Source organism: Acanthochromis polyacanthus, chromosome 15 (assembly GCF_021347895.1).
Source record: "Acanthochromis polyacanthus isolate Apoly-LR-REF ecotype Palm Island chromosome 15, KAUST_Apoly_ChrSc, whole genome shotgun sequence".
Taxonomy (NCBI): Eukaryota; Metazoa; Chordata; class Actinopteri; family Pomacentridae; genus Acanthochromis; species Acanthochromis polyacanthus.
Genome location: NC_067127.1, coordinates 30,542,491 through 30,567,594, shown reverse-complemented (window position 1 = coordinate 30,567,594; position 25,104 = coordinate 30,542,491). Strand labels below are relative to the sequence as shown.

The 25,104-nt window shown below is 39.8% G+C and overlaps 2 protein-coding genes across 5 annotated transcripts in view; both read right to left on the bottom strand.

The window, feature by feature from the left end:
- LOC127537404 (carbonyl reductase [NADPH] 1-like) overlaps positions 1-23,812 on the bottom strand; it is a 34,349-nt gene extending 10,537 nt beyond the window's left edge. Inside the window, exon 1 of the mRNA XM_051959674.1 lies at positions 23,694-23,812. The gene's annotated coding sequence lies outside the window, so the exon portion shown is untranslated. The remainder of the gene's footprint in view (positions 1-23,693) is intronic.
- LOC127537403 (carbonyl reductase [NADPH] 1-like) overlaps positions 7,212-25,104 on the bottom strand; it is a 94,810-nt gene continuing 76,917 nt past the window's right edge. For 3 of the 4 annotated variants that reach the window (XM_051959671.1, XM_051959669.1, XM_051959670.1), the window contains exons 2-7: positions 18,305-18,419; positions 17,641-17,810; positions 16,462-16,569; positions 13,773-13,981; positions 13,385-13,438; positions 7,212-7,933 (exon numbers count right to left, since the gene is read on the bottom strand). In XM_051959671.1, the coding sequence (XP_051815631.1) occupies positions 7,760-7,933; positions 13,385-13,438; positions 13,773-13,981; positions 16,462-16,569; positions 17,641-17,810; positions 18,305-18,417 (828 nt within the window). In that variant the 5' untranslated portion in view covers positions 18,418-18,419 and the 3' untranslated portion in view covers positions 7,212-7,759. Of the gene's footprint in view, positions 7,934-13,384; positions 13,439-13,772; positions 13,982-16,461; positions 16,570-17,640; positions 17,811-18,304; positions 18,420-23,693; positions 23,821-25,104 lie in introns of those variants that run through there. The other variant, XM_051959668.1, reaches the window with a different exon arrangement.

Genomic DNA, 25,104 nt, shown 5'->3' with positions numbered 1-25,104 from the left:
GATTTTTCTGGCCTGATTTATTATTCAGGAGAGTTTTGTTTTGTGTTTGATGGTGAGAAAGTTGAACCAGCTTGAGATGTTATAGGTGAGGATGGATTCGATGAGTAAACGAGGGTTAAAATGTCTGCTGACGTTAAAAGAACTGAGCTTCCTGAGCAGGTGGAGATGCTGCTGTGCTTTGTTGTAGACAGAGTCCGCGATCATGGTCAGATACTGCTGAGGACAGTTTTTAGGTATTTTATTTGTATTTTTATTGACTGTGTGCATCCGTAGGTTGTTGATAAATTTATGAATTCTGTGTTTTTGTGCTGTAAGTAGAAAAATGAGGGTTTAGTTATGAACTAAAGGCTCAAAGTGAGGTTTAGCTGATGTTTGTCTTGTTCAAACAAAACTTTAACTGTGGTTTGACATGTATTAAAACATTACTAACGGTGAAGTTACTCTACTAGTTGCTATTCTTTGTTGTTGTTCATGAAAACCTTCAGATTCTGCAGTTAAAAGACAATTTAGGTGCAACTGAATCTGCAGCCAGTGGCGTAGTGGTTAGCACTTTCGCCTTGCAGCAGCAAGAGTCCCGGCTTGCCCGGGATCTTTCTGCATGGAGTTTGCATGTTCTCCCTCTGCATGCGTGGGTTTTCTCCGGGCACTCCGGCTTCCTCCCACAGTCCAAAAATATGCTGAGGTTAACTGATTACTCTAAATTGCCCGTAGGTGTGAATGTGAGTGTGATTGTTTGTCTGTATACAGGGTGACCCAAAAGTTTGGAAACAAATAAAAAGTCTATAATCCAAATAATATAATGTTATTTCAATAAATCAGTACCACAGATATATTCAGAAGAGTTACAGATTAGTGTAAAACAAACATATTTCGACATGTTCATGTTTGTTTCATATACAAAGTTGTGAGCGTTTCCACCAACTGGTTACACTGGTATCTTCTGGAATGTATCTTTATTCATGCTTATGAAGGTTTCTCAAACTGGCCAGTAAATGTTGCCTCATAGTACTTTTGGATGTTTAAAAAAATTAAAACTGTCAGATACTTTACCATCAAGAGTTTTGAAATCTGACACTGATGGCCTGCATTTTGAAGTTATGCTCCAGCATACCTGGACCTTATGGTTCTATTCATTTTCTTCCGAGTTATTGCACTCGGCAAATACTATGCTTTTAGGTTATTTTATTATGCTGTAACAAAAATGGGTAAAATAAGAGTGAATTCATGCACCCCCAACTCAAATAGACACTGCAGTTAAACTTTGTTTCCAAACTTTTGGGTCACCCTGTACAGTGCCTTGTGAAAGTATTCGGCCCCCTTGAACTTTTCAACCTTTCGCCACATTTCAGGCTTCAAACATAAAGATATAAAATTTTAATTTTTTGTCAAGAATCAACAACAATTGGGACACAATCGTGAAGTTGAATTAAATTTATTGGATATTTTATACTTTTTTAACAAATAAAAACCTGAAAAGTGGGGTGTGCAATATTATTCGGCCCCTTTACTTTCAGTGCAGCAAACTCACTCCAGAAGTTCAGTGAGGATCTCTGAATGATCCAATGTTGTCCTAAATGACTGATGATGATAAATGTAATCCACCTGTGTGTAATCAAGTCTCCGTATAAATGCACCTGCTCTGTGATAGCCTCAGGGTTCTGTTTAAAGTGCAGAGAGCATCATGAAGACCAAGGAACACACCAGACAGGTCCCAGATACTGTTGTGGAGAAGTTTAAAGCCGGATTTGGATACAAAAAGATTTCTCAAGCTTTAAACATCTCAAGGAGCACTGTGCAAGCAATCATATTGAAATGGAAGGAGTATCAGACCACTGCAAATCTACCAAGACCCGGCCGTCCCTCTATACTTTCACCTGGAACAAGGAGAAGACTGATCAGAGATGCAGCCAAGAGGCCCATGATCACTCTGGATGAACTGCAGAGATCTACAGCTGAGGTGGGAGAGTCTGTCCATAGGACAACAATCAGTCGTACACTGCACAAATCTGGCCTTTATGGAAGAGTGGCAAGAAGAAAGCCATTTCTCAAAGATATCCATAAAATGTCTCGTTTGAAGTTTGCCACAAGCCACCTGGGAGACACACCAAACGTGGAAGAAGGTGCTCTGGTCAGATGAAACCAAAATCCAACTTTTTGGCCACAATGCAAAACGATACGTTTGGCGTAAAAGCAACACAGCTCATCACCCTGAACACACCATCCCCACTGTCAAACATGGTGGTGGCAGCCTCATGGTTTGGGCCTGCTTTTCTTCAGCAGGGACAGGGAAGATGGTTAAAATTGATGGGAAGATGAATGGAGCCAAGTACAGGACCATTCTGGAAGAAAACCTGTTGGAGTCTGCAAAAGACCTGAGACTGGGACGGAGATTTATCTTCCAACAGGACAATGATCCAAAACATAAAGCCAAATCTACAATGGAATGGTTCACAAATAAACGTATCCAGGTGTTAGAATGGCCAAGTCAAAGTCCAGACCTGAATCCAATCGAGAATCTGTGGGCAGAGCTGAAGACTGCTGTTCACAAACACTCTCCATCCAACCTCACTGAACTCGAGCTGTTTTGCAAGGAAGAATGGGCAAGAATTTCAGTCTCTGGATGTGCAAAACTGATAGAGACATACCCCAAGCGACTTGCAGCTGTAATTGCAGCAAAAGGTGGCGCTACAAAGTATTAATGCAAGGGGGCCGAATAATATTGCACGCCCCACTTTTCAGGTTTTTATTTGTTAAAAAAGTTTAAAATATCCAATGAATTTTGTTCCACTTCAGGATTGTGTCCCACTTGTTGTTGATTCTTGACAAAAAATTAAAATTTTATATCTTTATGTTTGAAGCCTGAAATGTGGCGAAAGGTTGAAAAGTTCAAGGGGGCCGAATACTTTCACAAGGCACTGTATGTAGCCCTGCGACAGACTGGTGACTTGTCCAGGGTGTCCCCTGCCTTCCCCGAGTCAGCTGGGATAGGCTCCAGCGACCCTAGTGAGGATAAAGCGGTATATAAAGAAAAAATGAATCTGCAGCACTGAGTGACCAAATCTAGTTTATTTAGATTTTTCCCCCACATTTTGATGATGTCAAACTGTATTTTGACATTTTAACTAAAGCCTGAACAAGGGCGTAATTTGCACCGGGGATACGGGGGTCATGACCCCCGCAAAAATCACGTTCAGCAAATGTAACCCCCACAATATAATCACAGTTTTCCAATATAATAAAAGCATTAATTATCTTGTTGATTTTTATTATTAATATAATTTGCCAACAAAACAGTAGCAAGTTTAATCATCTTTATGTAACCCCCCCACACCCCCACCGAATACTTGGTATCACCCAACCCGCCTCCTCTCCCTAACGTTCACTTTTCCCTGACCCTGTATATTTGGCATGGATGGAGACAGCAGAGCCGTGAAGAAATGAAAAGAGCGCGAAAAGGACAAACAACAATTCTTCATTGTTGGTCGACACCAAGAACTAAAAAAAGGAAATATCTTGACCAAAAAGAGGTAAAATAGCCTACCTGTCTTGTTAAGTTAGCTGATGATTTGTGACTGGAGTTGGTTTGAGCTTGTCCTGTGAGGTACAGCCAGAGAGTGTTGGGGATGTACTGTGTAGGACCAGTGTCAGTTTTCACTGAATTGTAACTTAAAGGGCTGTTTGCTGATTTTGCTCCAATACACAGTGATGGATGGCGGCGTAGTTAAACTCCATTTCTCGGGGGAACCGGGCAGGTCGTAATGTCGCTGTTTTCCACATCAAATATCTTTTCAGTAGTGAAGCTATTTTACTGATCAAACAACGCAATAGCATACACAGAAGCTACATTTTTCCAGGCATTTCTAAATCCTGAAGAACAGGAATGTCTGTGTTGGCCTGAAGCGGTAACCATGGTAACAACAGACGCTCCTCCATGTGTGTTAAGTATCCTTCCTGCTGCAGCAGGGTGGCTGCGGAGCACGCAGCCGGTGACAGTGACAGAGGAGGGGAAGAGAAGTACTTCATCTCGTGAATCTTGACAAAATTTGGGAAATACCTGAATGTATTTATTTCCTCAAATTGTTCTTTGACCTTTCTGGTCATTTTCAACCGGGCTGATACCATTTTAACATTAACTAAGCTTTTTTTATACCAGGTTCAAGAATATGATTGGTGAACAGGCCATGAAAGAGAGGCAGGTGACCAGAGAGGGAGAAGCAGAGTCGCAGATTAGGAGAGAGAGAGAGGAGGTGACAGAGGAGGTGCAACAGTTGAGCAAGAGAGAGGAGGAGGAGGTGACAGAGGAAGTCCAGGTGATGGAGGATCATCAGGTGACCAAAGAGAGGGAGAGAGAGCACAGGGAAAGGCAGCACAGGAGGCACAAATGACCAGGTAACATACCTTAGCCCTTGTACTGTGTTAGCTTTATCTATACATGCTCCACACCAGAACAGAGGTGCAAGCTGCACCCCAGTGTGCCACCCTGTATTGTGTGATGTATTGAGTGTTGCCATGAATTGTGCATAAGACATTTTCTGTTTGTACTTTAGTTGTATCAATACAGTGATGCAATTGATTAATCTTTAAAGTTCTTGATTTTTCTTTTCATCGATAGTTGACATAAACCCAAAATCAATTAAGTGGAAGCTGCTACGGTCTTGCTAGCTAGTACTTAAACACAATAGGAATTAATTGGTCATTGTTGCATAAATACTTAAGTACACAGCTGCAACAACTTGAAGTACATCACCAATGTATTTCTAATACAGACATGTCAAATTACCACGACTCCGATTCTGTTAAGCTTAGTCCATTGAAAGGTATCCTAATAGCAGACAAGGAAATTTTCATCAGTCAGCTGGCCGATGATACAACACTCTTTTTAAAAAATAATTGTCAGATACCTCTTGCTATTAATGTGGTCAATGCTTTTTCTCTCGCCTCTGGGCTTTGTTTAAACATTAAAAAATGTGAATTACTTGCCCTCAAGACTTGTAATATCCCCTCTATATGTAACATACCTATAAAAAACTGTGTCACCTATTTAGGCATACTAATAAATAAAGATAGGGAAGCTAGATGTGATTTAAATTTTAACTCTATTATCGACAAAATTCAGAAAAAACTTAATCAGTGGCTGCAAAGGGATTTATCTTTGAGAGGCAGAATTTTATTAACTAAAGCTGAAGGCAAATCCCGGCTCACCTATGCTGCCTCATCGCTTGGTGTTAATAAAAACACCTTAAAAAATATTGACAAAATGCTCTTTAACTTCGTATGGAAAAATAAAACTCACTATATTAAAAAATCTGTGATAATGAATACTTACGGCAAAGGTGGCCTCAACTTTTTAGACTTCCAAACATTAAACAGTACTTTCAAAATTAACTGGTTGAAGCAATTCATTAAAAACCCTTCTTCAATTTGGAATTTTATACCAAATTTTATTTTTTTCTAAAGTAGGTGGCCTACATTTTCTTTTACTGTGCTACTACAAAATTGAAAAAATCCCATTGAAATTATCAGATTTCCATAAACAGATGCTTCTTTCATGGTCCCTAATATATAAACACAACTTCTCTCCACACAGATATTACATATGGAATAACAAAGACATAACATACAGAAACAAATCCTTATTTTACCCTGCCTGGTTTTCTCATAATATACTACTGGTTCACCAGCTCTTTGACTCCAATGGTTTATTACTCACATATGAAGATTTTATTTCAAAACACACCATTTAATCCCTGCTGAGGAATTTAACATAATTATTAATGCAATTCCTGCTGGTGTCTCCTTATTATTTAGAGGCTCAATGAACCAGATACCAGCACCATTGCCTCTGGATCCATCTAAGAACGAAGTAGGCAGGATTTGTTTCTTGACAACACGTAGCAGCAATCGTTTCATACGTACTTTGTTTCAAAGGGACATAGTTTCTCTTCCTTATATAATGTTTTATTGGAATAATCTATTACCTAATCTGGATCTTACCAACCAAATATTTGATTAACAACAAAATAAAAGAAGTGTCTTTTAAATTAATTCATAAAATTTATCCTTCTAAAATATTTCTTTTACAGCGTTTTAGAAAACATATTGATACTAACTGCTCTTTCTGTTCAAAATGCTCTGAAGATAATTTTCATTTATTTTGGTCTTGCCCCGTTTCAAATGATTTCTGGAAAGATGTTTGTCATTTTATTTCTACTTCCATTGACAACAGTTTTACTCTTTGTTTTGAAAATATACTGTTTGGTTACACTTCTTTTATTCCTTCCAAAAGCAGACAGTGTTATATAATTAACCTTATCATTTTATTAGCTAAATTTCATATTCATAAATGCAGATATATAAATAAAAACCCTTGTTTTCTTTTCTTCCAAAATGAAACCAAACAGTACATTTACACTCTTAAGAACTCCATTAAAACTAAAGCCATTAAAACTGTACATTTGTGTAGTGTATTTAATGTTTTTCTGTAGTCTGTTTCTTGTTTGTGACCTCCTGGCAATACTTTTCTTTGTTGTTTGTTTTTTTGTCTCTGTGTTGAATTGTTTTGTTCTATTCAATGTTCAATAAAGAAGGAAAAAAAAAACACGAGTCCGTTCAGTTTCAAATAGGAGCTCAGCCGTGAGCACGTAGTTTTTGGGAGGCTCTTGTCTGAAAATCCCACTTTATTCCCCCAACATACGGCTTAAAATGCGTCAAATGTCTCCATATGAATGCTGTGAGTGGATATTTCTGCTCGTATTTCCAGTTTATTTTAGGTTAAAGCCTGAGCTCCACCAAAGCCGTCAGGACACTTTTAATACAATCAACCCACATTATGCACAAGTTATAGATTTCAGTGATTTAACTGTGTTGTGGAGCTGGTTTGGTTAGAAATGTAAACTTTTTTTATCAGCTCCATATGTGGACTCTATAAAATAATTCAAAGAGCCTCTGTTCCCACCACTACTTTGACATGAAAAACTTTTTTAAATAAATTCTTGTCACAAATCCAAAATTAAATTAACCATGATTTAATGTTAAAAAGCATGAGTGTGTTTTGGACACTTTTTACAGATACTGTAAATGCATTTTATCAGATTCTATCCATCTAACACAGGGTTAAAAGCATATGTTCTTTGATTCTCAATGCCTTTGGGTGCACAATTGGCTAAATGTATGAGCTTACCAACAGAAATCTGAGTCACAAACAAAGAACATTTACAAGCTGCATTTATACTTTTATTTAGTGAGTTATCAAAAGTATTTTACATTGGAGTGCAGTGTGTTTAACTGCATTTGTTCTTTCACATTTTAAGGAAGTTCTTCTGACTTAAAGTTCACTTAATGCTCTGACATGAAATCGTAGCATCTCAATGTTAAAGTTTCTTACTGTAGTAAAAAATGCATTCTGGTTAAGGCAAAGTTATGTTTTTCCATGTAACATACAAACTGACAACAAATCATCTCATGAAAACAGCAGTTAGTGTGATTAATTTTGTTAACTCAGCAGACAGATGCACAATCGCACACCTGTTGGTCACAAATTAGTACAATATCCTGAAATAATATTTTGGTTTTAATACAAGCAAGTGCTGAAGCCCCAAAAGACAGAAGAAAAACTAGTTGAGAATTATGTCATTGCTTGTTCTGTAGTCATATTGCATAACTTTTTAGGGTTAAGAAATACTTTGCATTAAAGTTTTGTGGAAATTAGCTGCTTAAGATGAGACGTAGACAGTTGCACGCCGAATTTTCTTGAATATTTTCACCACGTCTGAACCTCTTTGTCAGAAACAAACTTCCCGTGAGGCTCTGTGGTTCTAGAAGGCAGCAGGGCCAGATACACCGGAGTGATGGCGCCCTCATCTGGTGACTTTGGGGCTTTGTCACCCGCCATATCGGTGCGGACCCACCCTGGACAGCAGGCGTTCAGCAGGATCTGGAAAAAACACATTCACAATTAAAAAGTTAGATTGGAAATGAGACTTGATTGGATACATCATCATCATCATCATCATCATCATCATTTGCCACCTTCATTCCAAAGGTTGGCCACCATAGATCTCCATTTGTGTCGATTCTCCACAGCTCTTTCTCGCTCAAGATTCGCTTCAGGTCTATTTTCTGCGCCGCCGCTTTAAAACCTCGTAAATTCACTGTCGTTGAGAAAGCTCCAGACAGGAAGTTATACCGGAACTTTCAAAATAAAACACAATGTACGACCTCTCGGACGTAAATTTTTTCCTATATGTTGTTATTACGTCACCTCCAGAGGCACGAGCATCAGGTCAACAGGGTCCCAGGCAAAACACGACGCCATGGACGAAGAGAAGCTGATCACTGAAGTGGAATTTGAGATCAAAACATAAATAATGTACTCACCCATGCTAGAGGTACTATAAATCACAAAGCAATGTGGCTGGGACAAGCAGAGCGACCTTGTAGAAGTGAAATGAGCTGTGGTTTATTTATTTTCTGTTTATATCGTGTGTCGTTATCGTGTGATATCGCTATTCACAAGAGAGCCTCTCCGAGGAGCGGCCCTCCCCCTCCGGATGGTGCGCCGCTGCGCTTCCAGTGTGCTTTGACTTTCGGAGCAAGACGGTTGTTCTCAAAGGAGAAGAGTGGAAATCTCTAGTGTCGAAGGTCACCCTGGAGGAATACCTGAAAAAGGCTTGCAATTGACGACTGATACCATGAAGAGGTGATGCTTCCACCCGACATGCCACCACTCAATCCATCAGTGCACCAACTTGACATCTGCCCACCCAAGTGGATCGATGTAGAGAAAACTGCATAGAGCAAGGGCCACATCAGCACCAGGTCCCAATGGGGTACCATACAGGCTCTACAAAACGCACCAAAGGTTCTACAATTCCTCTGGAAGTTGATGAGAGTTGTGTGGGGGGAAAAAAGAGATCCCAAAAGCCGAGCGAAGAGCTAGAGTGATGCTTATTCCAAAGGAAAAGGATTTTTCAGAGATTGGCCAGATCAGTCTTCTTAACATCCAAGGAAAAATCCTCTTTAGCGTGGTCGCTCACAGGCTGGCAGGACATGGGGCAATGAAACGAGCTGATTGACACGTCGATCCAGAAAGCGAGCATCTGAGGCTTCTCTGGTTGCGTGTAACATGCCAGCATCATCTGGCACCAGATCCAGGTGGAGTGCAACACAGTCCTACACTGAAGCAAAAAGAGCTGTGGAGAATCGACACAAATGGAGATCTATGGTGGTCAACCTTTGGAATGAAGGTGGCAAATGATGATGATGATGATGTATCCAATTAAGTCTCATTTTGCTTCAGTGTAGGACTGTGTTGCACTCCACCTCTTGATGTCATCACTCCATTTACCTCTGTCTTCCTCTTCTTTAGGAGTTAAAGAGTTTTCCAGCACTGCCACACAGAACATGGCCTGCATAACCATTTTCCTTTGTATTAGATCACACACAAGGCTCATTTTTGAATAAACTCTAACACTATCTGTTCAACTGATTTTCAACATTCTCCTAATGCACCACATTTCAAAGGAAACTCTTCTGGATGTTTTTTGTGAATTGTCCTGCCTTACATCCAAAAGCAAGTACAAAAAACAGCATCTCGACAGTCTCAGTTTCAGTGAAATGTTGAGGTTTCTATGAAGATCTGTTGTGTAGGACTAGATGTTGATATCACCTTCTTGCATACATGAGATACCTAAGACTCCGTGGGATGGTCAAGTGAGTGAGGGCATCCTCTGGGTTATCAAGTGAGCGCCCTCCTTCATCAGTGTTGCGCTGATACAACACGGTCTCACAGGGATTCGTGAAACTGTCACGTCAGTTTTTGTTTCAGTTTCGTGCGTACCAACACGATGTCGTCATGTTTTTTGTGCCGCTCACCACGAGCGAAACCCGCTGTGGTAATCACATCTGAAAGTGTTTTATACCGGCGGATTCATGACGATCTAAGCTGTCCATCGGTGTTTGTGGCTGCCACTGCGGCCGCCGCTGCGGCCGCTGGACATTCTTTAAATTCCTATGCAAATTCGGCGGATTCATGACGATCTAAGCTGTCCATCGGCGTTTGCGGTCGCCGCCGCGGCCGCAATTGCGGCCGCCATTGCGGCGGCCGGATGTCATCTGAAAGTGGTTTATACCGGCGGATTCATGACGATTTAAGCTGTCCATCGGCGTTTGCGGCCGCGGCCGCAGCTGTTGCTGCGACTGGATGTCTGGCGGCCGCAATGGCGGCCGCGGCGGCGGCCGCAAACACCGATGGACAGCTTAGATCGTCATGAATCCGCCGGTATAAACCACTTTCAGATGTGATTACCACAGCGGGTTTCGCTCGTGGTGAGCGGCACGAAAAACATGATGACATCGTGTTGGTGCGCACGAAACCGAAACAAAAACTGACGTGACAGTTTCACGAATCCCCGTGAGACCGGGCTGGCTGATAGGCCCACAACACCTCTTGCCGTTGTACTTCCTGCACCACAAGCTTATGTCTTTGGGACGGAATGCCATTGCTCCAGACTGGAGTGTTGGCCCCAAGGCCAAGACCACCTCTTCCTTGCTACAATGTCCCTGTGTCTGAGTGCTGCCTTTGCCTGCTCTGTTGTCAACTTTGGGGCAGCTTGAGCTATGACTGGATCACTAGACTCTGTAGCATCATCTCCATTCTTACTTTGACGTACTTGTACTCCGCAGATAAGCTGGAGATGGGCAGATCTAGAATTCCTTTGCCATAGAACCCAATACTGCTTAGGCACCTGGGAATGCCAAGCCATTTTCTTGCGTAGAAGCGAACCAGTCTCTCCAGCTTTTCCACCTCAGACAGTGGTACTTCATACAGGGTTAGTGGCCACATGAGGTGTGGAAGTAGCCCAAACTGCATACACCAGAGCTTCAGCCTGCCAGGAAGCTGGGTTCTATCAGTGATCACTAAGCCGATGGTTTCCTCCTTCTTTAGCTGGTGTACTTGCTCTTTGTCTTTGAGGGAAGCATCAGACTATACCGGCCCAGGCTTTTCAAAGGTTTCCCCGAGACAGCTGGAATAGTCTCATTGCCAATGTGAAAGTGATGGTCTGATAGTTTCCCCTTAATGATGGAAATGGACTTGCTTGGCTTTAGCCTCATGCAAACCAGCTCATTGTTCTCTTGCAGCTTGCTCAGCAGTCAACCCGTGCAGGCCTTGGTTGTGGTGAGTGTTGTGAGGTCATCCATGTAGGCTTTGACTGGCGGCTGTCTCAGTCCAGGTTCTATTCGCTGTCCACTCAATGAGATGCCTGAATTCTCACCTCCATTGCCATGGTGATCGCAAGCGGGGAGATGATGCAGCCGGCCATGATTCCCACTTTCAGGTCTTGCCATGCTGTGGTGTACTGTGCTGTTGTAAAGCAGAGCTGAATGTCCTGGAAGTAAGCCTTGACAAGGTTTTTAAGAGTTGCTGGGACCTTGAAAAGGTCAAAGGCTGACCCCAAGTGGTTGTGAAGAACTGAACCAAAGGCATTTGCAAAATCCAGGAAGAGCATATGAAGGTCTGATCCCTCCTTCTTGGCAACCTGGATCTGGTGCCAGATGATGCTGGCATGTTACACGCAACCAGAGAAGCCTCAGATGCTCGCTTTCTGGATTGACATGTCAATCAGCTTGTTTCATTGTCCCATGTCCTGCCAGCCTGTGAGCGACCACGCTAAAGAGGATTTTTCCTTGGATGTTAAGAAGACTGATCTGGCCAATCTCTGAAAAATCCTTTTCCTTCGGAATAAGCATCACTCCAACTCTTCGCTCGGCTTTTGGGATCTCTTTTTTTCCCCACACAACTCTCATCAGCTTCCAGAGGAATTGTAGAACCTCTGGTGCGTTTTGTAGAGCCTGTATGGTACCCCGTGCTGATGTGGCCCTTGTTTTCTCTACATCGATCCACCTGGGTGGGCAGACGTCAAGTTGGTGCACTGATGGATTGAGTGGTGGCATGTCGGGTGGAAGCATCACCTCTTCATGGTATCAGTCGTCAATTGCAAGCCTTTTTCAGGTATTCCTCCAGGGTGACCTTCGACACTAGAGATTTCCACTCTTCTCCTTTGAGAACAACCGTCTTGCTCCGAAAGTCAAAGCACACTGGAAGCGCAGCGGCGCACCATCCGGAGGGGGAGGGCCGCTCCTCGGAGAGGCTCTCTTGTGAATAGCGATATCACACGATAACGACACACGATATAAACAGAAAATAAATAAACCACACCTCATTTCACTTCTACAAGGTCGCTCTGCTTGTCCCAGCCACATTGCTTTGTGATTTATAGTACCTCTAGCATGGGTGAGTACATTATTTATGTTTTGATCTCAAATTCCACTTCAGTGATCAGCTTCTCTTCGTCCATGGCGTCGTGTTTTGCCTGGGACCCTGTTGACCTGATGCTCGTGCCTCTGGAGGTGACGTAATAACAACATATAGGAAAAAATTTACGTCCGAGAGGTCGTACATTGTGTTTTATTTTGAAAGTTTCGGTATAACTTCCAGTCTGGAGCTTTCTCAACGACAGTGAATTTACGAGGTTTTAAAGCGGCGGTGCAGAAAATACACCTGAAGCGAATCTCCAGCGCAGTGGCGCGCTGGCACTTCAGGGACGTGGCGCTGGCATTCCGCAGCGCGTGCAGTGAAAATTGTCTGATAGAAGAGAATGGGTTCTAAGTGCTGCGCAGTACAATTCAAGAGCGCGGCACGGCGCTGCGCTTTCGTGTCATGTGGAAATTGGGGGTAAGATTTTGCAGAGATCAGTGTTGAACTCCTTCCGCACTGTCTTGTCGCACGATTAAGGCCACATGACTAATGGCCTTTGCCCCTGGATCATCTTTTCTGCTGCAGGTCGTACAGGGTTTGGTTCAGGTTGTACTCTCAAACCTGTATCCTGCTTCTCAGGAACAGGGATGTTGATGTCCTGCAGACTCGGGTTTGTGTCCTGCTTTCTTTGCATTTGGGAATGGAAAGGAAGTCTTTGCATTCCCAACACTTGGTCTTAGCATTTCTAATTCTTCTCTTAAATTCTTCATCCGCTTTCCCATCTCCTGTTATTGCTGTTCCAAGCAACTGGTATTCAAGGACTTGCTCTATATTGCTACCTTCTGCACTGATTACAAAATTCTCTGGTGTTGTCTTGCTTACACACATTGTCTTTTTTTTTGGCATTTAACTCCATCCCATAAGTTTTACATGTGGCGCATAGAGAGTCTATCACTGCCTGCAGTGACTGGATATTGTTGGCAAGCAACGCTGTGTCGTCTGCATATCTGATGTTGGTTATATTGATTACACAATTGGATACAACACCCCCAAAAATGCATTTAACAGTATTTCTACTGCATTTTATCTCTTCAGTCTATTTAAAATTTTAATAAAAATGTGATTTACCCCATCATTTGGTCGCTCCTTGGACAGACGACGAGCCTGAATCATGGACAAAGTCTGCAGAGAAACACACATTTAGAATCACTATTTTTATAAATATGGCATTCGAGAATCATTTGGGACAGAATTTATGAAATCTTCAGGGTCTAGATATCAATACAAATCTATCTTTTCTGACTTTTCCTTTATATTTACAAATTTTAAGACCCTAACATGTAAATGGTCCGTATTTATATAGTGCTTTTACTATACCTGCAAGGTACCCAAAGCGCTTTACATGATGCATCACATTCACCCATTCACACACACATTCACACACTAATGGCGGAAGCTGCTATGCAAAGCGCTAACCACGACCCATCAGGAGCAATTAGGGTGTACTCAGTCGTACCGTCAGGCCGGTTTTCGAAACTCCATACGCTGTTTCTGGCCAGCCGTCGTCCTTGTGTTCTCCTTTCTTGGTCTTGGCAACGAATCTCTGCATCAGTCCCACCAGCTCTTCTTCTGTTATGTCCTCACTGCGAAATCGCTGCTGCAGAGCCGGACTGCAGTTGTTCAAAGTACGAACACCGACGAAGCTGGAGACGTTCACAACACGACCTGAAACACAAAATACAGGACGTCTGAAGCTGCTCAACAAACCTCAATAATCATCATCTTAAATGCACAAAAACCAAAAAAGTTGTGATCAGATACAATGGATTCAGAAAGTGCACACATTATAATGTTATAGATTTCATTTTAAAATGTATAAAATGTTTGCTTATTGCTACACACTGCAGTAAAAATATGTTTCTTGTTTAAAAATCATTCGTAAAGGTTAAGTTCTCGTATTTCTTTGGCAGCAGGTGGAGGTTTGACTTTTATTGGGTTCTTCTTTTTTAGTTTCTGTAAACTTTGTACATCTGGATTTGAGCAGTTTACTGCATTTGCTAATTGCCATAGTTCTGGTTTCTGCTGACATGCTCTGTGGCTTCACTTTGACTTTGGTTGGACCACCCCAGAAGACTTGTCCTGAAGCCACTCCAGACTTTTCTTGTCTGTTTGCTTTGGGTAATTGTTGTATTTAAAGGTAAACTGTTGTTGTTCTTCAAGTATCTTTCTAGTATTCAACCTTTTTTCAGTTCTGTAAAGTCTACCCATTTCTGCTAAGATTCCCAATCACAGAATGATGATGCCTCCACCATGCTTCACCTTAAGAATTAGCAGGTCATGGAAAGTAAACATTGTTGGCCTGATATAGCACTTGGAGATAAGTTGTCTTATATTCAGGCAAGATAAACTTTTTCTTTGTGCTTTCAGAGTCTCCTAAATGCCAGGATGTCTAAAGCTTTGTTATAATAAAGACTGGCGATCATGTTCAGCAAAGATTTCTTCCATTTCAGCAATGCCGATTCTGCCTGAGAGCCCTAAAATCATTAAAAAGAGTCTGATACACAGTGGGCTGGGACCTGGAAATCTAGAAAATTTGACCCCCTCCAAATTGCTTTTATTTTTGTTTTTCTTATAGTAGAATAAAAATCCAGTTCAACAAAAAAAAAATCAAGTCAAACGATCTATTCTTTAAAAAGTTAGGCCAGTTTGAATCTCAGGAAATGACACATTCCACAGGCGTCCAATTGAGCTTTTCATTCTATTTCTTTTTGAGAAATTAATAATTTTTACCTGAGATTTTAACAATATTCAGGTTTACCTGCTCCAAATTTTCTTAATTGCTTAAATTTAGAAGATTTCTGCAAAGTTTGAAAAAAATATAGTAAATTTTCACTCTTTTTTCTGAGACTATTTTCATGTACCACCCAGAATATTTTCACTTGCCATAAGCCAGATATGGGAAAGTATATACTTCCTGAAAGAATAGGATGTCAGGTGTTAAAAAATACAAGTGTCAGAAAATCTGGCTTATGGCAACTCTCACAGATCAAATTTTACTGAAGAAGGTCTAAGTTCCCCTGTGTGGACCTTGGGCGATTGATGTTAACACGTATGTATCGAAATTGTAAGTAGTACTTCTAATATACACATACTTTGCAGTATAAAAAGACTTCTAGATGTCTCTAAGTGTAACAACTGCCTTCAAATTTTGAAAATGGTCGTTTAAGGCATCAATTTAGGGCAGATTTCATTAAAAATTCTTGAAATTTGGTAGATTTTTCCAGTTTTTTGTCACAATTTTTCCTTTTAAGGATTCACATTTTTGTATTTCTCATTAAAACAAAACTACATAGAGCAGTGAAATAGCTTGCAGAACTAGTTTTGGTTTCGAGAACCAAAATGCACTTATCTTTACTTGTACTGCATGGATCATAGTAAAAGATGGTATTCTGTTCATAGTAAGTATTAGCTGTAGGAAATTTCCCAACAGATAAACACCCAATGAACGTGACATTATGTAGTTTAAGTAATATCTTTGTGAATAATTCATTAGGTTACATGGTTAAGTTCAGAGAAAAGCCTTTATGTCCTGTGTTATGATAGGCCTATGGAGGATAACTAACTTCATGTTTCACTGTTATGTTTTTTTTAAAGTAGTCATTTACTCTGCATAGAATTAGTTAATAAAACATTTGAAGGCAATATCATGTCTCGCCTTTCAAATTTACATTTAATCACCAAATTCCATCGGTGGAACCCTACACTTATGTCTAGAAAAATCTCCCTGCAGCCTTAACTTTTTAATATAATTTAAAGATATCTTTTTAGATGTATTCCCAAGTATATTGCGGTTGAAATGAGCCCTCAATCACTACCAGGGGATGATTTTTAGCCAAGATATTACATTTTTTCCAAAAAATAAGCCGAGCAGCCCACTGTGTGATAACTGAACAAATTCACAGAGACTTTCTTGGATTTTGTATCATGGTTGTCGTCCTTATTTGTTGTTTGACAACACAGGCGTGTTTCTAAATTTACTCCAATCAAGTCGTCGTATCGCAAGGATAATGAAAAGAAACAGGGTGTACTGCATGAGTCTGGATAAGTTCTAAATCCACAACATTTTATGTGTAGTTTGATCATTTTTTCCAGGACACTGAAGTGTTGACTTGAGCAGACAGCAAACTAAATCTGTGTGTTCATACCTCCAGCTTTGATGAGAGGCAGGAAGTGAGTCAACATGTCTCTGGTGGCGAAGAAGTTTGTCTTCAGGGTCACTTCGGCCTGGACAGCAAACGGAGTCTGATCTGCCACTGTAAAGAAAGAGTGAACAAGTTGTCATTAATTTATAGTTCCAAATGGGAAGAATATCTGACAGTAGTTCAGTAATGAATGCTAGGCTTGTCTTGGGAAAAGAAAAGCACTCAGGGCTGCACCATATTCGTTTCAGCATCGATATGACGTGACGTGTGGATGCCCAACTGTAAAAAATGTAATGTTGATAAGAGAAGAACACAATTAACTGGAATTTAAGGCTTCTTAGATACATTTTTTTTAAAAAAAACTCCATTCACAAGATTTTGTTAACATACAAGCTTCACATGAGCACAACAAAATAAGTCAAGAACTGGAGACAAACAGAAATGCAGCATCACTTGAATGGAAATACTTCATTATGTTCAACAAAAAAAGGTCTTTATTTGGCAATTACATTACATTACATTACAATTGCCATTGCATGAGATAATGCAATTCGTTTTTTAAACAATTTATATCACCACCATACAAAGCTTGCAAAATGAGTGCAAAGTTGGATCTGAATGCCATCCAAAATCAAAAAAGTGCAAGTGTTAAATGGCTCCACACAGCAATTTTCATCTTTTATTTTAAATTATTTTTGATTTTCAATGCAGATGCCCTCCTTATAAAACAACCTTAATTGTTCTAAAATGATTAATTATTTCCTAATCGAGTTATTCAAGTCATCAGGTGCAAATTTGTGTATTTTTCTCATATTAATGCATCGGGGGGTTTTTTCAATATTTTGCAGCACCAGTGCACGTATATTCTCCAGCTCATGTAGTTATTAAATTCCGGGATTAGATAACACTTAAACACATTTTGATGTAAATAAAAACAGTGCAGCCCTATTAAAAATATGACAAATAGTGGTAATGATGGGTCAAATTATGCTAATGTGTGTTTTAAATGTTAATAGCAGCATAAGACTGCAGCATTTAAGCTGCATATCTAAGCTGTAGTAGTTTAGTCTTTCTGCCACAAGAATTTCCTTTGAGATTAGTAAAGTTCTGTTTTACATTAAGCATCAGTGTTTGCGGCTTCAGTGGAGTTCCGTATTCATCAGTGTCTCGTTTTATTCTCACCTTTGAATGCGATCGCAGCGTTATTGATGAGGATGTCGACTCCTCCGTATTTCTCTTTGAAGAAAGCTGCTGCAGCTGTGATGCTGCTCAGATCATTGATGTCCAGCTGATGAAACTTTGGACTGAGTCCCTCAGAGGACAAAGACTTCACGGCTTCCTCACCACGACCACTAAGACAGGAGGAAAAACTCTTATTTACTGTCATTTTATCGTCATAAGACACAGATGTGCAATGTTTTTCTGTTAGTTCTGCTTTGCTCTTTGATTTTAAAGGTCCTAAAACACATTTTCAGCTACTTTTAGTGATTTATTATCAGCCAAAGTAGGAGATTCTGATGTTCTGTACTTTTATCTGAGCTCTTCAAACAGGTTTCAAACTGGAAGGAGACAAAAAGTCATGATGAATCGATTAAATCTAATTACCTAACAGCTTCACATTCTTGATGAAGTGGATCAGCAGAGTTGTTTTTTTAAAGCTAAGCTCTTAACTGGAAAAACTTGTCTGGAATATTACATTTAACCATAAAATTGATATAGGTTTGGTATTGGTTTTCAAGGGTATGTGTTACATAAAATAGCACAAAATGTGAAAGAAGTGCAGAAAGATGAACTCATGCACACTGTGACATGTTCCTGTGCAGGTGTGACCAGGTGAGCGACCTACACGTCTCTGGATGTGAGGTAAACGTCACCCTGGAACTGCTTGCAGAGTGCTCGGACGATGGCCAATCCGATGCCCTTGTTGCTTCCTGTTACTACGGCAACCTTCACTGACATGTCTGCCAAAAGAGTAAGAAAGGTGTGAGGTCAAATATTAAACACTCAGACTGATCCTGCTCCACCTTAAACACACAAACCAGCCTTAAGACTTATGACACAGTGACTTTATCGTTTCTGTGAAAGTAAACTCTTTAGACCTTAACCCTACAGATATGTAGGGTTAAGGTTAAGGTTTGGCTGAGTCATGATGACAATTTCAGGGAGAGAAATTCAAATATATTTGTCTAATAATACAGAAAATCATAAACAAACCATGTGAAAATCATAAAAATTTTGTGACAAAAAATAATTAAAAAATGCACTAAATCGCTTGGAATTATAATCAAAACACAAGATGTGCAAGGATTTGTACTTTAAAATGATAATTTAATCATTAAAAACAATAAACTGCAATGACTGTCTGCACTGGTTTTGCAGGTCAGTTTTGCAATTTTTTTTTCAGAAATTAACGTTTAATTTAAACTGCCTGCTTTATTACGTACAGGGTGACCCAAAAGTTTGGAAACAAAGTTTAACTGCAGTGTCTATTTGAGTTGGGGGTGCATGAATTCACTCTTATTTTACCCATTTTTGTTATAGCATAATAAAATAACTTAAAAACATAGTATTTGCCGAATGCAATAACTCGGAAGAAAATGAATAGAACCATAAGGCCCAGGTATGCTGGAGCATAACTTCAAAATGCAGGCCATCAGTGTCAGATTTCAAAACTCTTGATGGTAAAGTATCTGACAGTTTTAATTTTTTTAAACATCCAAAAGTACTGAGGCAACATTTACTGGCCAGTTTGAGGAACCTTCATAAGCATGAATGAAGATACATTCCAGAAGATAAACAAACATGAACATGTCGAAATATGTTTGTTTTACACTAATCTGTTACTCTTCTGAATATATCTGTGGTACTGATTTATTGAAATAACATTATATTATTTGGATTATAGACTTTACATTTGTTTCCAAACTTTTGGGACACCCTGTATGTAGCTTTAATGTGTGAATTTAACAATAAAAAAACAATAATAAACTACTATGTAATTTCAACACTGACTTTGGCTGTTGGTTTTGGAGGAATTTTGCAGGTTTGTTTTGCAATTTTTATGTTACATTAACCTTAATTATAACAAATAAATGTGATTTCAGTAGCTAAACTACCGGGTTCATTATGCATTTAGCTTTAATGTGTAAACTCAATAATAAAAACAATTTAAAAAATACAATTACTACGTATTTTCAGCACTGTTCTGACCTCATACTGCTGGTTTTGCAGGTTAGTTTTGCAACTATAGTGTTAAATTAAACTAAGACATAGCAGTTAAATGATAATACAAAGCTTTAAGGTCCGTGCATGAAGTATAATTCGTTGTTGTTGCTCACACTGTACAAAGAAAACACTCGTTTTCAGGGGTATTTTCTATTTCACTGACGTATGGAGTGAAAAGCAATTCTGCACAACACAGCGACCGCTTTCCCCTTATCCAAGTTGGACAATGAAAATTGAAAAAAGGAAGTCCAGAGCCTTCAAAGTAAAAGCATGGCATTTCGAATGCTGAGTATGAGACGGTGTAGTTTAAGGAGAAGAAATTAAAAAGCACAGCAATATCCTACATAATTAACATAAGTCGTAACTAATATGCCAGCAGTGTCCCACGCTATTGACATCGGAAGACACCCGACAGGATCAATAAAACTAGCTAGCTGTGGTGGCTAATTACCAGCCATAGTGCTAAATATTTTTTTTGGAGCGAATGTGAAATGTGGGGCCAGCGTGTTATTTTTATGCTTAACCACAAGGTGGGGCATCATCATTAATACCCAATAAGAGGGCAGGTGATCAGCAGCAGATATTTAGCTGGGGAAGCAAATAGTATGCTGGTCATGTCAAAGTGTCATTGTAGCAGCATGGAGCGTTTATTCTACAGAGTTCTTTTATAGAGTAAGAAGACAACAGAAGGCAATCTCTAAGGTGGCAACTATTGAGTAAATGTGTGGTTTTAAGGACTAAATTCAATACAAACCTTTGTCATGGTTAGAATTTAAAAGCCATTATCATGGAAAGTAACAAGCATGACTTGATTTAACATGTGTTAGAAACACAGAAAATTTCCATCATGCTGCTTTTCTTCAAACTCCTATCAAGAACAGTCTCTGGTTAGTTTTAACTCTCAATAACTGCGCACATATTAGCTTATCATAAATTTAATGAGTTTTGTGAAATTTCTGGAGGGAGTTCATTCAACTTCATGTTTCATTGTGTTTTTAATTGTCTGAATATAAAAACTCGACATAATAAACTGAATTAAGCACTCAAAAACCTAAAAATGAATTAGACAGATAAATTGAGGCAACAGTCTTAGAATTATACATCTGTAAATTAGCATGATGCAAAGGTACAAATGTTAATTTCTATTGAGAGGTGACATGTATATATATATAGAGAGAGAGATTTTTATTGATTTTATGCTGCTTTATAACATTGTGCAATTTAACTGGGAAAATCTGTTAAACAACAAAAAAATACTAAACCAGCAACCTGTTCAACAAATACACTTAAAAGAATAAATTGTATTTTGTATTTAAATTTTTAGATTTAGTTTATATTTTTTATATTAACAGTTTTCTGAAAATTACTATATTCCACTGTTTTTTTACATATTTTTTTCTCACACCATTCACTGCCTTTTAACTGTGTTTAACAGTCTTTCTTTCTTTCTTTAAAGGGATAGTTCAGGATTTTTGACATGAATCTTTATGGCATCCCCGTCAGCAGTGTTGTTCATTCACTCAGACTTACTGCCGACAGCGTCCGGTGAGCAGAGATCCTGTCCGGTTTTGGTCCAGACGAAGGTAGTCCGGCAAGTTTGCTGGTGTCACGAAAATAAAGCGTTTTCTTCTCAAACCAATATGTGTTCGAAAGAGTGATATATTTGCATTACAAAACCGTTGTCCACGAAAAAGTCAGACCTCGTAAACGCTTGGCACCATTTTCTCTCCCTTCATATCACTCCGCGCTGCCTCCAGCTGGCAGCCGCGCAGGTTTCACTTTGTTTACTGCTGGTAAAGTTAACAACATGTCTGACTACGACAGCGACGATGAATATATTGACTTCAGCATTCAGCCAAGGGGATATCTTTATGAACCCGAATATACTGAAGCCGAAATTCACCAGATGGAGTTAGAACGGGCAGAGAGAGAGAGAGAGAGAGAGAGAGAGAGAGAGAGAGGACAGAGAAGTGGAACACTTGTACTTTATAAAGTTATACAATTCAACCAAAAAACTGAAGAGGCAACACTTACTCTGAAGACAACTGACCGTCGGGTCCAGCTGGCCTGGGACGCTTCTTCCAGTTTATTTTAGGAATGTGGAAAAAGGTCTGCAACACACCCTCATTCAGGAGTACAGGGAAGTCATTATGATGTGTGATGCAGACAGGAGCTGGCAAGCTGGCCTCCTCATCAATTGAAAGGTCTTGCATCTGTGGCATGATGAGATCCCATTCGTGGCAGCAATAGGACTCCACCTCTGTCGGCATTATTTCGCACTTGAAACAAGTACACCACCATTTATCAGTCACCCGGTGTCTCACGGCTCCAGCTGTGGCTCCAACTTCAACTTGTTCCACTGCTCTGTCCACCCTCTCTCTCTCTCTCTCTCTCTCTCTCTCTTTCTGCCCGTTCTAACTCCATCTGGTGAATTTCGGCTTCAGTATATTCGGGTTCATAAAGATATCCCCTTGGCTGAATGCTGAAGTCAATATATTCATCGTCGCTGTCGTAGTCAGACATGTTGTTAACTTTACCAGCAGCAAACAAAGTGAAACCTGCGCGGCTGCCAGCTGGAGGCAGCGCGGAGTGATATGAAGGGAGAGAAAATGGTGCCAAGCGTTTACGAGGTCTGACTTTTTCGTGGACAACGGTTTTGTAATGCAAATATATCACTCTTTCGAACACATATTGGTTTGAGAAGAAAACGCTTTATTTTCGTGACACCAGCAAACTTGCCGGACTACCTTCATCTGGACCAAAACCGGACAGGATCTCTGCTCACCGGATGCTGTCGGCAGTAAGTCTGTGTGAATGAACAACACTGCTGACGGGGATGCCATAAAGATTCATGTCAAAAATCCCGAACTATCCCTTTAACATTGTAAAATTGAGCACTAGATGTAAAATCTGTAATATAACAGTTAATTTCTTTTAATAGTTATGGAATGTTAGTGTTTTAAGATTTTTTTCTAGTAATTTTTATGTACAATATTTAATTTAAAAACTACAAAAAATAGGAAAATCTGCAAAACAAAGCCCAAAACAACAACAAAAAAGCAAATTCTTTGTGAAAAGTTTTGTATAATTTAACAAAACAGGAACAATCCGCAAAATAACAGTGAAGTTTTTTTGCCCCCAAACACTATTCTATTGTATTTTTCCTGACCTTCTTGGCATATATATATATATATATATATATATATATATATATATTTTTTTTTTTTTTTATTAAAAGGATTTTTATTGTTTTTCATGTTGTTGTTTGCAGTGCAGACTCCAGTTTAAACACATCAGAGTTGCAGAATTGCTTTAAAAGCATCAGGTCCGGCGTGTTGCTCGTCTCTTCTTCGGGGGGATTTCAAGTCACACATTCACCAGCCGGGATTTTTCAGTGCGGCAATGACACTTTGACATGACCAGCATACTATTTGCTTCCCCAGCTAAATATCTGCTGCTGATCACCTGCCCTCTTATTGGGTATTAATGATGATGCCCCACCTTGTGGTTAAGCATAAAAATAACACGCTGGCCCCACATTTCACATTCGCTCCAAAAAAAATATTTAGCACTATGGCTGGTAATTAGCCACCACAGCTAGCTAGTTTTATTGATCCTGTCGGGTGTCTTCCGATGTCAATAGCGTGGGACACTGCTGGCATATTAGTTACGACTTTTTCAATTTTCATTGTGCAACTTGGATAAGGGGAAAGCGGTCGCTGTGTTGTGCAGAATTGCTTTTCACTCCATACGTCAGTGAAATAGGAAATACCTCCGAAAACGAGTGGTTTCTTTGTACACTGTGAGCAACAACAACGAATTATACTTCATGCACGGACCCTTTAAACTGTCTGCTTTATGTTGCATTTCGCTTTAACGTGTTAACTGTCGCCTCCTGCTGTTTTTTTTACGTTACATAACGCTGATTTTCAGTTTTGAATATCTGCCATCTGCAAACGAAGCAGCTGAAAAATAAAAACAAAAAGCGAAAAAGAAAAGATGTTTCTTACTTGAAGCTGCTGTGAAGAAGCTGAAGAGGGAATAAATGAGCTTCAGTAGAACATCAACCGATATATGAAGGACTGAAGAACAACCAGAGGAAAAGGGGAGAAAGCGGGGCAGAGTTATGCGCAGGATCAGCGCGCATATCCGGAAAAACAAGCTGAACACACGTGGTCAGAGGGCTAATCATGGAGCTGTGGTGGAAGACAGCACAGAAGAGATGATTTTATTGTCTGTTCCAAGTAAAAATAGAAATACGTGTTTTATCACGGCTGTAAGACAAAATTTGAAAACCACACTCAAACGTTGAAAGCACCCTCACACAAAAACACAATACAACAAATAAAAACGAGTAAAGCACATAAAATAACTAAAAACACAGTGCGGTCTAGTTTGTGTTATTAAGAGAAGCTGTTGCAGTGGGGATGAAAGATTTTTTGTAGATGTTTTTCCTGGTCAGAGGGGTTCTGTAGTGTCTGCCTGATGGCAGCAGCATGAAGGAGTGGTGGAGGGAATGTGAGGGGTTTTAAGTGATGAGGGTGGCTTTCCTCATCTCTGAGCGTCCATACAGTTCACACAGGGTTGGCTGGGCTGTTTGAGTGATTTTTCGATTCGATGAGTAAAGGAGGGTTAAAATGTCTTTGCTGACATTAAAAGAACTGAGCTTCCTGAGCAGGTGGAGACGCTGCTGTGCTTTGTTGTAGACAGAGTCCGCGATCATGGTCAGATACTGCTGAGGACAGTTTTTAGGTATTTTATTTGTATTTTTATTGACTGTGTGCATCCGTAGGTTGTTGATAAATTTATGAATTCTGTGTTTTTGTGCTGTAAGGAGAAAAAATGAGGGTTTAGTTATGAACTAAAGGCTCAAAGTGAGGTTTAGCTGATGTTTGTCTTGTTCAAATAAAACTTTAACTGTGGTTTGACATGTATTAAAACATTACTAACAGTGAAGTTACTCTACTAGTTGCTATTTTTTGTTGTTGTTCATGAAAACCTTCAGATTCTGCAGTTAAAAGACAATTTAGGTGCAACTGAATCTGCAGCCAGTGGCGTAGTGGTTAGCACTTTCGCCTTGCAGCAGCAAGAGTCCCGGCTTGCCCAGGATCTTTCTGCATGGAGTTTGCATGTTCTCCCTCTGCATGCGTGGGTTTTCTCCGGGCACTCCGGCTTCCTTCCACAGTCCAAAAATATGCTGAGGTTAACGGATTACTCTAAATTGCCCGTAGGTGTGAATGTGAGTGTGATTGTTTGTCTGTATACAGGGTGACCCAAAAGTTTGGAAACAAATGAAAAGTCTATAATCCAAATAATATAATTTTATTTCAATAAATCAGTACCACAGATATATTCAGAAGAGTTACAGATTAGTGTAAAACAAACATATTTCGACATGTTCATGTTTGTTTCATATGCAAA